Source organism: Cryphonectria parasitica (genome assembly GCF_011745365.1).
Source record: "Cryphonectria parasitica EP155 unplaced genomic scaffold M406scaffold_1, whole genome shotgun sequence".
In the NCBI taxonomy this organism is placed as follows: Eukaryota; Fungi; Ascomycota; class Sordariomycetes; order Diaporthales; family Cryphonectriaceae; genus Cryphonectria; species Cryphonectria parasitica.
This window is the reverse complement of record NW_024468909.1, coordinates 1194205-1205759: the sequence shown is the minus strand read 5'-3', so window position 1 is coordinate 1205759 and position 11555 is coordinate 1194205. Positions and strand designations below refer to the sequence as shown.

The window sequence follows — 11555 nt, the reverse complement described above, 5'->3', positions numbered from 1 at the left end:
TGATGCCGATACACGAGGAAGGCTGCGCAATGAGGTGCTCGCTTCATGGGGAGGAGGAGGGGGAGATCCGATATCTGTGGCGAGATCTGCTTATCCGCCCGCTTGCAGTTTCCTCCCCTCTCGCTCCAGGGCAATCACAGCCGAGGGCCCGGTTGCGGAGATACAGCCGCAACGCAAGGCGACGCTTTTGTGCCACGCACACCCCCTGGCCGTGTATCTAATCATCTTGTGAAAAAGTTCCCACGCTCAGCCTCGATCCTTGATTAACTTTATTATATGTTATACCGGACGTGAAGTTTACTTTAGACTTTTGGATTCTCTGCGATGCGCACAGGATCGGAGAACAAAGGGAAAGGAAAGAAAAATGGCCCCACCCCAAGCTCGATCAGAATGGTACCATGGTAGTCGTACGAGCCTGTGTGCACAGGCCGCGTGGACAGCTTTGCACAACAATATTCCATCGAAGAAACAACAGTCGCTAGATTTTTGCTTAGTTATATCTGAAGTGTTTTTACTGTGTAATTATTTCGCGTAGCAACCACCTTCCCATCATGAAACCTGCCGATATCTCTCTCTCTCTCTCCCTCTCTCTTACTCGTACTCATCTAATACCTTCCCGCTCGGCACGTTTCTAGCAGTGAATGGTTATCTTTCACCAAGTGGAGGCGGTGAGCAGCGGGCAGCGATAATGCGAGATCGTAAATTCCCGTTCAAGGTCCGTCCATGTTGCAAAGGAGAAAAGAAAAGTGTGTGCAGAAAGGCTGACTCTGAATTTGCCGGCCTAGACCAAACTGCTGAGTCATGAGGAATCGGGGCCTATACGATATACCATGGGGAGGGCTACAACACGGGCTTCTACCATGAATTATAGTGTGGACCAAGGAGGTCAGCTCAGGAAAGTGGAACTCGCATGAACCTTAATCTCGAGCCCACCCGAACGAAACAAACTCCATCATCGTCCCATGTTGCGCGATACACAGTGGTGCTACCCCATGGAGTATGCAATGTACCATAGTACGTACTCTGGGGATGCAATGGGCTCCCCCAGACGTTGCTTTCCGGATTTGTGCATGTGTGCTTCTCCTCCTTCCCATTCTTTTTGCGGAGAAGAAAGATCATCACGAATGAACTCTGCGCGAAAGAGGAGCCAGCAATGCCGGATATCTACACTTCGTGACATGATGAGGACTGTGATCAGAAGCGATCTTTGAACAGCACGCTGGACCAAAGGGACACCGAGAAAAAGACATCGATGGGTGTTTCAAAAGGCCAGCCCTCCAACTCGCTAGTCTGATTGGTCAATGAGCAAGGACAGGCGATCAAAGACTCAGTCAGTATTCCGTGCCGCATGTTTCAGACCGAACATGGAAATGTGTGTGTGCGAGGTGCACGTATGGCTCACTCAGGTCACACCGTATTCGTGTTGCAGATCGAACAAAATCGCATCATGTAATAATGGTGAAGATTGAATCGGTCTGGTTTTTTTTGTGGCTTTTCCTTCTCTTTTTTTTTTTTTTTTTTTGGCTCCATTCGAAAAGGCCCCGCCATCTTATCGGCTTATCAGCCGCCAGTAATGCGGGGCACGTGTCAGGGCGCTCTAGACTCGAGAGGGTAAGCACGAAAAAAACCAACAAAACGTGTGGTGGTGGGGCGAGCTTGATTAGTCAGTATGCTCCAAGCTGCTAAAGTACGCGAGGAGTATGTGATAACAGTCCCCAGGGTGAGCTACTAGGATGGCTAGTTCGTGCATCCACCCACTACTACCTCAGCCGAAGAATCAAACTGAGAAAGTACAGTATATCCAAAACCCATGTCAAGGCCTCTTTTTTTTATTAAAGAAAAAGTAAGTTTGTTCCTCCCAAAGTTAGCATGCTACGTACCTTCTGTGAACACCACTGTATGCACTCCACACCCTGTTTCAGTATAACCAGACCCATTTCTCCGTCTGGTGAGGTCTGGGAACACGGACACCGCCTAAACCGCACGCATGCAAGGACAGCAAGCTTCGGCGCGGGGTTCAGTCTCAGCACATTTCCTGCGCTGACAGCGCATGCCCGTCATTCCCTCATGTATGGCCCGTGGAACCGTGTGGGATTCATGTTCTAAACCAACTTACTATGTACATAGTACCGATGCAGTCCGCTACCGCAGAATGACCTTCATTGGACGTTTGGGTTGGATGCAGTCCCCAAGGACTGACTCGTCGACCGAAGGGCATGGATGGAAACCTTCATCGGCTACACTCTGGGGCGGCAAAAGTGTTGAGACTTCGAGACCCTAGTATCGATAATGATGCGGTGCTGCAAGTCGTCTGCTATTCCGGCTGACGCTCCTCCTCTGGAAAACCCCCTGCACGGTCACTTCTTCCGTCAAGTGACAGGCCACTGCTCTGCACCATAGTACGAACCCGAGCAAGGTCTTTTCACCGGTTGGCGTTGTCGCCAACATGGACTCGCTTCTCGAGGGATCGTCGACTCCTTCCAAACCTTACCTGATGGTGAGATCGCCTGTGGAATGCATCCATCCCATGTTGATGCCCCGGAGATCTCGCCCTCAGAGTGTGGGGTTTGATGGCCTTGTGTGCCAGTATGACAGGTAAGTAGCTGTTGAGCACGGCAGTCAAGGCAGCACGCCTCACTATCTGTCTGCCCTCCCATCTGCATCTCCGCCTCGATCGGTAGCAGTCACAAACATCTAGCTTCCTTCGGCTTGCTCTTGTTGGCGTTGCCAAGAACGCAGGGACTACTCGATGTTCAGGAACACTCATCGGAACAAGGGACACGAGGCCCTGATCGGCATACCGATCTGGTCACAATGCCGTCTAGAACGGCCTCGAGAAGGCAGCGCGCCCATCAAGAGATGGCATTCTGGAGAATATCGACTGGATCCTGATCGCAATCTTGGGGAGGGCACAATCCTGTTCTCGGGTCATGCCAACTGAAAGCAGGGTGGCGCCGCTGCAATAAGAGGCCGGGGAGGTGGTTACTGGGTGTGGCGTGTGGCCTGTGTCCTCCACAGGTAGTCAACGGCCGGTCATCTAGCGCGGCGAGACATGTCGTCTACCGGAATGCCGCGCAGCACGCTAGGCGGCCAAGGACCTGGGTGGTAGAGCGCCATGCCGGCCCCGCCCACCAGCCAACCCCAGGGCATGGATCTCAAGGTGGCCTCCCCTGCTGCAGGCCCGGGCCCGCTGATCATCACTGGGCCTGCCTTTTTGAACCAAGCTCTTGCGGCGCCGCTGTGGCTCTGCAGCCAATAGACTACCTTGTGCGCCATCCTAGTGGTGGCTGATGCCTGCAGCAATCTTTCTCGTCGCAATCAAAAAAGCTTTCCGTGCTACCAAGCAGCCTATGGGCATTGAGCTCCTGTGCTGAATAACAGTCGGCGGACTTGCCGCGGCCACCTCCGAACTGGTTGAGTAAAACCACCTGCCCCATTCCAGCCCGCTTGGGACAGCAGGTGAAAATGTTGTCTATCACCTGGGGTCAACAAGAAAAACGAGAGATGGACTAGGTGGGCATCACTCAGCGACGTGGTCGTTCGTGAGACCAGTGTCGATCGAGCCACACGCCAGGTCAATGGTTATCCAAACAGCTTTGTGGGTCGAGAATTCCGGGAAATGGTCTGCACACTGTCTGACCAGCGCTTTCCCCAAATTACAATTGCATTTACGTCTCTAAAGCGAACACGACAACCTATGGGCGGATCAGAGGCTGTGAAATGCAATCAAAAGGAAGGGGTTTAAAAAGGCAGGGCAAACAACATACCAAGGCCCGAACTGTCAAGGCCCCTGGTCTCGTTCAAAAACGTCCGGAGCTTTTGAGGCAGAAGATGACCAGAAGCGGTCTAGGCCAATTCCACGATGCAGAAAGTTGGTCCTCAATGACGTCGAGCCGCGTTTCACACACACCACCGTCATCGAACGCTATGCTGATAGATCGAAGAAGCTCAACCCCGGCGTCTGAAAAAGTCGACCCCACAGCGAGCTGGAGTGGGCCCCTGAAGGACGCTGTCAAGCGAACTACAGCGCCTCCGCCCCCAGAAAAACCCACTGAGCCAGGATATCCAGCAGGCCCCACAGGCAGTATTCGTCGGGCATTGTAGGGCCTGGGATTGTTTCTGGGGGACAAGCGAGGGGAGCACGGCCGCTGAAGGAATCCCTCCCACAGACGTCGTGCAAGGACAGCGTTCAACCATTCTTGTCCCAATTTGTGTGGTCTGAACTGCTGTAATTTGGAGACTGCTCAGTCCTGCTTTCTCCACCCGTGGATTCTTTCTCGGTGAGGCCTGTGGTGGGGGCAGGCACCCCAGCACACCGTGACGCCGAGCAGGAGGCTCTGCCGAAGCTCATGTCGCCAGGGGTTTACGAAGGGGGGACACAAATTCGACTCAACAAAGTAATCCTGAGCAATTTTAAAAATAAAAAAAAATAAAAATTTCAAGGCAGATGCCTTGCTCTGTCCAAAACACGACGGCTTCGGCTTGGAATTCCAGTGATGATGGCTTGCTTTTCCCAAGACCAATCTCCGACGTGCAGAGCACGATCCTGCCGCCAATGCTCCTCCTCCCCTGGGGCAGGAGCCAGTTCCTCTGCGCCTCGTCTGACCTCAGCAAGCTGACGTTCCCAAAAAAGAAGGAAGGAAGGAAAGGGAAAATCGCGCCATCTCCTGCTGTGCAGACTTTCTTGTGCAATTGACTTCTCAGCTGACCTCCGAAGCCATGTTCAAGTGACGCACGCAAAAGTGCACATCGACCGGACCATGTTCCAGGGAAGTAAAAGACTTGCTGATTTAGGATGTGGTAGTGCGTCGAAACAAGGAAAACGCCATGGCGGGATTCCACCCAGCTTCTGCATTCACTTGAGGCGGCTGTCCCCGATCATGTGGCCAGCCTTTCCGGCTCCTCGGATCATCAGGTACGCAGCAGCCATGGGTTGTGAGACTGAGATGGATCGACCACCGACGATGCTTTCAAACCTGGGGACATTATCTCCGGCCCTGTTAGAGCGTGAAACCCCCCAAGGTGGTTTACTTCTTCTACGGCGTTCATACCAAGGCAATGGCCCCGGCTCTGAAACAAGATACTGAAAAGTTGCCGTGTTGACCGCCTTGGAGAATCAGGGCTCATATTTTATTCTCTCCTTGCGACACATCAGTTTGCGATCCAGGTCTGGGTATGTTAGGGATCAGTAAATGTCGCGTCGTGTTTGTTGATTCTGAGAGCGGTGGGCTGTTGTACCCGGCCTACCCGGCCTACCGCTCCTCCTCTCCTCGAGGGACGACAACAGTGAGTGGCCGCTTAGACGGGATCGTGCCGGCCAAGCTACCTCTGTACCTGGTTTTTGCTCCTTTTGTTCCTAGTCGACGACATATTAGTGCAAGAAGGCTTGCACGGATCCGGCTTGCACCACATTGATTCTTGAGCAGGTGACCCCCAGATGACCCAGGGGTTATCTCTCATTCGGTCGTCAAGTAAAGTACTGGACAGCATCCCGCGTGGCGGTCACATACACGCATCATCGTCCAATCGGGCAACTTGCTCCTGCATTTTCTTGGAACTTGTTCACTTGACAGTGGCTTCCCCTCTCCGGGCCAGGGGCGAGCTCAAGTGAGCTAACCAAAGGACAAGAACAGGTTCGATGCTCGAGTGAGCGCACATCGACCCAGAACATAGGCTTCATCTGCTGCCAGTGACAGCACGAAGCAGATCAACAGGAACCCCGCTCCATTACTTCGAGAGTTCAGCAAAAGATGGAGATGCCGGGAGCTCATTCGCCTGCAAGTGCTTGGAGCAGATATATTTGGTCCGGATCTGCATCCACGCCTTGCGGACCCATGTACTTATATCATGCATGCTTTGCTCTCCTGCTATGCACGGTAATTCACTAGCCCTTATGGTCCAGGGACTGCTTCTCCAGCCATTGGAGTGTCAGATGGTCGCCGGCCCGCCTAACTGTTCGGGGAATACCAGACTTTCCAAGAATGGCGGTGAGGCCGATGTATCGGCTTCCAAGCCTACCGGCGCTTATCTTCTTGGGAAGATCTCGTTTGGAGTGCAATGGCTCTGGTCTGGTGGCCAGGAAGAGAAGAGTCAAAGAGGGAGAGAGGGAGAGAGGGAGAGAGAGGGACAGATTGGCTACAATGTCTTCTCTCTTTTCTGGGTTACTACTACTGTTACTGTAGTAGTGCCGTGATCCGGGGCAAGCCATCCTTTAGTGGGCAAGCTTCCCAAGGCGCGTGCACCGGCTCTCGGGCCTGAGGCTTGGGATGTGCAGCATGCTTTCGGGAAGTGCCTCTGGCAACGCATGCCTGGGGCATCTTCGCCACTCTTGAGATTCTACACGCTGCTACTACTGCTACTGCTTTCTGTTACTGCTGGCGGTCTCATGTCTTGCGGATGGTGTCGTTGCTCGCTGATGGACGGGACGAAGCCGTGGGTTTTGACAAGGTCAAATCCTGGAAGCTGCAGTCGCTGCAGCAAGTCTTGGCGACTCTTCTGTGGCGTACAAATATGGAGTATGGCGAGGCGACAAGAGCTAGGCGAAGAGGGGTCCTCCTGTTGGTCAAGTGACCTTCATTTGATGCTGCTCATTCTTCGTCCTGTGATATTCGGTCTCGGAACTTGTGATGAAAGGTCTTGAACAAGCACATGCGTGGCTGGAACGAACAGCATGGGAGTGGAAGCCAAAGCCCTACAGGTTCATGACACGTCACCCCTTGAGGAACGTCAGGAGCTATCGTTGTGCTAATCTTGCTGTGGAGGATAATCCGTGTGGAGGATATGGAATTGGGGCTGCACACACGACTCCTACTGCTTTCCCACCCATCCAACTCGCAGCTGTGGAATTGCACCCGTAGTTGGTGTCGGATTTTGACCTAGATTCTTCCACCAGGGAAGGTCATCATCGACAGCCTCGCCCTTGGGTCAAGTGACCTCATGCCTTTACCGGTCTATGAGTCCTTAACCCCTTGAGTTGGAGAATAAGGTAAGCCTTGGGCCTAGCACTCGTGGGAGGGATGCATGCAGGTAGTGTTGCGGTCGTGACGACCTCACTTTCTACCGGATCGAGGGGTTTGATAATGCACATTGTCACCATATGCTACAACATTCTCTGTGCATGGCTAAGTGGCGTTCATCCGAAGACATGACTGATGGAACAGAAAGATGCCGACTCACGAGAGACGCGTCGACACCCCATCACTCTCGAATATTGACGATGCCAGTTTGCGGCACCGACGCCTCCGTTGGGGAAGGTGTGAGCATGGAAGGGAACAATGGTGGTCAGTCTCGCCAACATAAAATTCCGGGCCCCTCCTTACCCTGTAATGGTCGGGCACAAATTAGGTACACCATCTCAAGCGAGAGCAAAGGTTACCAACCACTCGAAAGCTTCCAGAGCTATCAGATATGAGAAAACTGAAAGACATGGGAAGTCCTTACTGTACAACAGTATGACGGTGCGACATGTCGGTCTTACAGCAGCCGGTGAAGATGAGAAGAAAAAAATGGGAGGGTAGGTTCAATATTGCTTCCAGGATAGCACCATGCTGTCTCTGTGTTCATGACTAAAACTCTTTGGTCGCGATATCTCGGCTTGCCGTTGTGATTACTTCTGGCATAAACGGGCAGCACCAAAGGGGATCGCCCTCCGACTACGTCACGGTCACTCGAGACATAAGGTTCCGGACCCAGACCTGTCTACAAAGTGACGACACCAAGGCGTGATACTGACGCATCCCCTTTGTCGCTTAGAGCTTCTACTCGTGTGAGCAGACAAGAGACTTGAAGGAGTCCGAAACAACAGGCGAGTCTTCTGGAAGGATGTACTGTATTCACAGGATGCGACGAGCCAAGTGGACCGCCGTTCCACCGTGCAGGCTGATCTGGAGAAGGACGGTGGGAGACATGACGATAACTCGACCGCCTACCAACCAACCGCCCGCCTCCGATTATTTGTGGAACAAGGGAACCTGCGTGTCCTGAACCCTTTGTGCAACGAGAGAGAAGGAGAGAGCTACAGGATGGCCCGCGATCGTACAGCGGCAACTCGCCTTGCGTAGGTAGCATTTTGATGGAGTGGGCCACAGACTCGGGGAGGGTGGAGAGCTATCAGTGACGCTTCAAGTCATGTACCGTCTCAAAATTGGCCTGAGGCTGGATAGGATGTACCGGCAACATCGACTTCGAGAGAGGGAGGGGGAAGGGTTGTTGATATGCAACATACCTGAAGAAGCAAGCACATGTGCCTCTTCAGGCATAGCCGGAAAAGAATTATCTGAGCCTCCAGGTCTTTTCGAGCTCGCACTGTCTGCGCAGATTCACTATAACCATGGTACGGTAGTAGTGTGTGTGGTGGTGTGGTGGTGTGGCGGTTAGATTTCCAAGGGTTCCAGGCTCAACCAACCCCTCCTCAACAGCTGGCTGGCTCCTCAAACCACAGGCAGACATCGTCCCCCCGCGTTCAGTTCCGCCGGGGCTCATAGCCTGGAGAGGGAGGACCCTGAAATCTGGAGGTGGGATCGCCTTCTTCACTGCTGAACTAAGAGAAAGAGAGCGCGCCGATGTGCGGACGATGGAGGATTCTTGCAGACCTCTCCTTGTTTCTCTCTCCCTTCTCTTGTCGCCATTCGGCATACGTATGAGACAACACCAATGTGACACCGGCGCTTCTCCTATCTGCTGAGTTTACCTGCAGTCCCGACGTCGGCTCTTAACTTGACTTGTATCCAGAAGTTCCTGGTACCGTCCTGGCCTTTTTGCTAGAAAAAGGGGAAGAAGAGCGAAGGCGGGAGCGAAGGGGAAAAGCCAAGCAGCAGCACTGCAGTATTTCTCGCAGCCTCCGATGCCGACCGGTCAAGCAGTCGAGCTACTCCTCGATGTTGCGTTGCGTTGCATATGCCGGGGACCACTGCAGCAGCAGCAGCTTAAGCGACAACGCCGGTCCTCCGCTAACCATCGCCTCGACGGCTGGGTCTACCTGAGACGGACGGGACGAGACAGGGTGGCAATTCTCTCAACAGAAAACAGAAGAGGGGAAAAGAAAATTTCCTCTGAGGACAGCCGAATTTACAAGACCCTGCAACATCAACAAAATAGATAAATAAAGTAAAATAAAGCCCACACACACCTACTGTACACACACAAAACAGACCCCAAGTCTTTATGAGATGCGAGATTTCAGCGTCTTATCAGATGTGGAGTTTTCCATCTTTTTTTTAGTTTCCCAGCAGTGTCCGAGGGCTCAGGTTGGCGCCGTCGATATGGTTTGAGTATCGTGCCATGCATGAAGGGTCTAGGCGTTTAGGGGTCTCACCTTTAGGGTACGTATTATGTGGTGGTGGCAGTGGTTCTCGTCGCAGAACTCTCCTAGACTCGAATCCGGTTTTTTTGCTTCTCCCGGTCATCTTCAACGCTGCTTTTGCCTTGGGGATAGAATCTTTCCGATCGGCTCTGTCGGCTGAGGGAGGGGCGGCGTCTGTCGGATGGCAGTCCCTCCATCATCGTCACCACCATTGCTATTCAATGCTGAACAAGATATTCTTGTCTTTTTTGTCGACGCGAGGCTCACCTGATACCCCACAGTCCCAAACATGTCTAAAGATTTAGACCTGTGGAGCGTTTTATGGGTCTTGAAGAGGTCGATCATTCCCCTCCTCCTCATCTCCCTCCCCGCCTTTCCCCGTTCCGCGAGATCCGGGACAGCATCGGATTACCACGGCACGCACACACCACGCACGGCGGCGTGTGTATAGTGAAGACGACGAAATATTGAGGATGGGACGAGAGCAATAGATGTTTTGAGCAACGGGCAATTCTCTCTGGATCGTTTATGCAATCTCACATGGTGATGGCACCACCACGATTATCAAGATGGAACGACGGCTAACAACGGGCGGAGGATTAATCATCCTATACACGGTACAATTCTCCTCCAACGCAATCAATCCATGGGAGAAATCACCGTCACGACTATCATAGATACACTGAATTACAACGTAACACCATCACTCATTGACCTATGCGCCCACACATGCTGCATACACATGACCACCAACTCGTTCTGTCCGGTATGATATATCAAACGGGGTCCACCAAAAAAAGAGAGGGCATATCATCACTATCTTGCGCCTCTTGTAGCGGACCCACATGAGTGAACCAGACCCCAGACATCGAACTCGAGAGTTGCACACTTCATTGGCTAGCCCGGGTCAAATTCCCATGTCCTCTAGTACAGAAATTTTTTTGTCGGTTTTTTTTTTTTCTTGTAATGGTGGTAGTGGTGGTGGGTGGCTTGCAAGGGGGGGCTTTTGTTGAGGAGGGGCCCGGGATGCCCAAAGGGTCTGACCCAGAAAGTCGCAGGCATGGCGCGTTTCTGCAAACCTTGCACCTCCTGCTGTAGCGCCTTGACTACTGTAGTAAGTTTGTGTGTGTGTGTGTGTGTGTGTGTGTGTGTGTGTGTGCCATTCTGTGGCGCTCACTGGTAGCCAGTGGACCGACAATTGCCCCCCGTCCACCCCAATCTTCTCTGGATGAAACCTGCCCTTTTGCTGTTATCTTTTCGCCTCCCTCCTGCGACCATCTCCGACCGCGCGCCGTGTATGCAGGCAGATATGCCGCCCTCCCTTCCTTATCCGAGAAGATGGATGTCCCTTGGATGTATGTACATACATAGATACATACATAAACACATACACAGTGTAGTAAACCTTCTCCTTACATACAGTACGTAATAACCGACAGACCCTTCCGCTCCCCTAACAAGTTTTTCTCTTCCTTCGCACGACTGTGGCGGGAACCCATTCTCTCTCCACAAGTAAATATTGGCAAAAAGAGCGGGATTTCCTAATTGTCTCCGACCCGTCGCCGCCGAATTGTCAGCGTCTCTCTGGAGGGAGAGAGTGGCGCAAGCCCAGGTTTGGTTTTGATAATTTGCCAAGCCTAAGCGATAATTACACCGTACATGATTACTACGTGACAAGGCATCAAATTGGCCGGACTTTGACATTTACTGTCTTCCTGACGATTGTTGTCGTTCAGCCCGCGACCGTATGGTAATGATTAATAGTGGGCATGCATGCAACGCCAATAAGCACGTTACGCCCCCTTTAGCATGTGGCAATCTGAGGACAAGTCGAGACCCGTTCTCTTTTTCAAGGTACCGGCGGTTGGGTATGTTCTTTTCCCTAGAGATGCACACACAGCATACAACACGGTACAATGATGATGATCGGATTCCCCACCGGCCGAGACAATCTAGAACTCCCTCGAACGAGAAGAGAACGGCTGGGGGGCGACGTGGAGATGAGCGGGAGACTGGGGCGCACCCCTCAAACTCTCATTTGAGGCTGGGACCCGTTTATGACAGCAAAGCTCTCGAATGAGCTGGCCGCCGATGTTTTTGTCCCTCTATTTTTCTTGCTTTTCATTTAATCATTTTTTTTTTTCTTTCTTTCTTCATCGAGCTTGCTCCAAAGCCTATTCATGACGCGTTTCACGCATGCCACGGTGCCATTGACTACTTGCGCTCCCCACATGTGGACGGACTGTTGATGGTG

At 52.5% G+C, this 11555-nt stretch overlaps 2 protein-coding genes across 2 annotated transcripts; both read left to right on the top strand.

The window, feature by feature from the left end:
• Nucleotides 1-1455: 1455 nt before the first annotated feature.
• On the top strand, nucleotides 1456-2941 carry M406DRAFT_325240 (uncharacterized protein; the record flags this gene model as incomplete). Its single annotated transcript, XM_040919961.1, has 6 exons — nucleotides 1456-1611; nucleotides 1665-1698; nucleotides 1839-1843; nucleotides 1923-1948; nucleotides 2401-2595; nucleotides 2758-2941. 6 exons carry the CDS (start codon nucleotides 1456-1458, stop codon nucleotides 2939-2941), a joined length of 600 nt encoding a protein of 199 aa, XP_040780715.1.
• A 4523-nt stretch (nucleotides 2942-7464) lies between these two features.
• M406DRAFT_66226 (uncharacterized protein) lies at nucleotides 7465-9100 on the top strand (the record flags this gene model as incomplete). Its single annotated transcript, XM_040924980.1, has 4 exons — nucleotides 7465-7513; nucleotides 7774-8056; nucleotides 8088-8345; nucleotides 8731-9100. The coding sequence occupies 4 exons, from the start codon at nucleotides 7465-7467 to the stop codon at nucleotides 9098-9100; spliced, it is 960 nt and encodes a 319-aa protein (XP_040780714.1).
• Between the last annotated feature and the right edge of the window lie 2455 nt (nucleotides 9101-11555).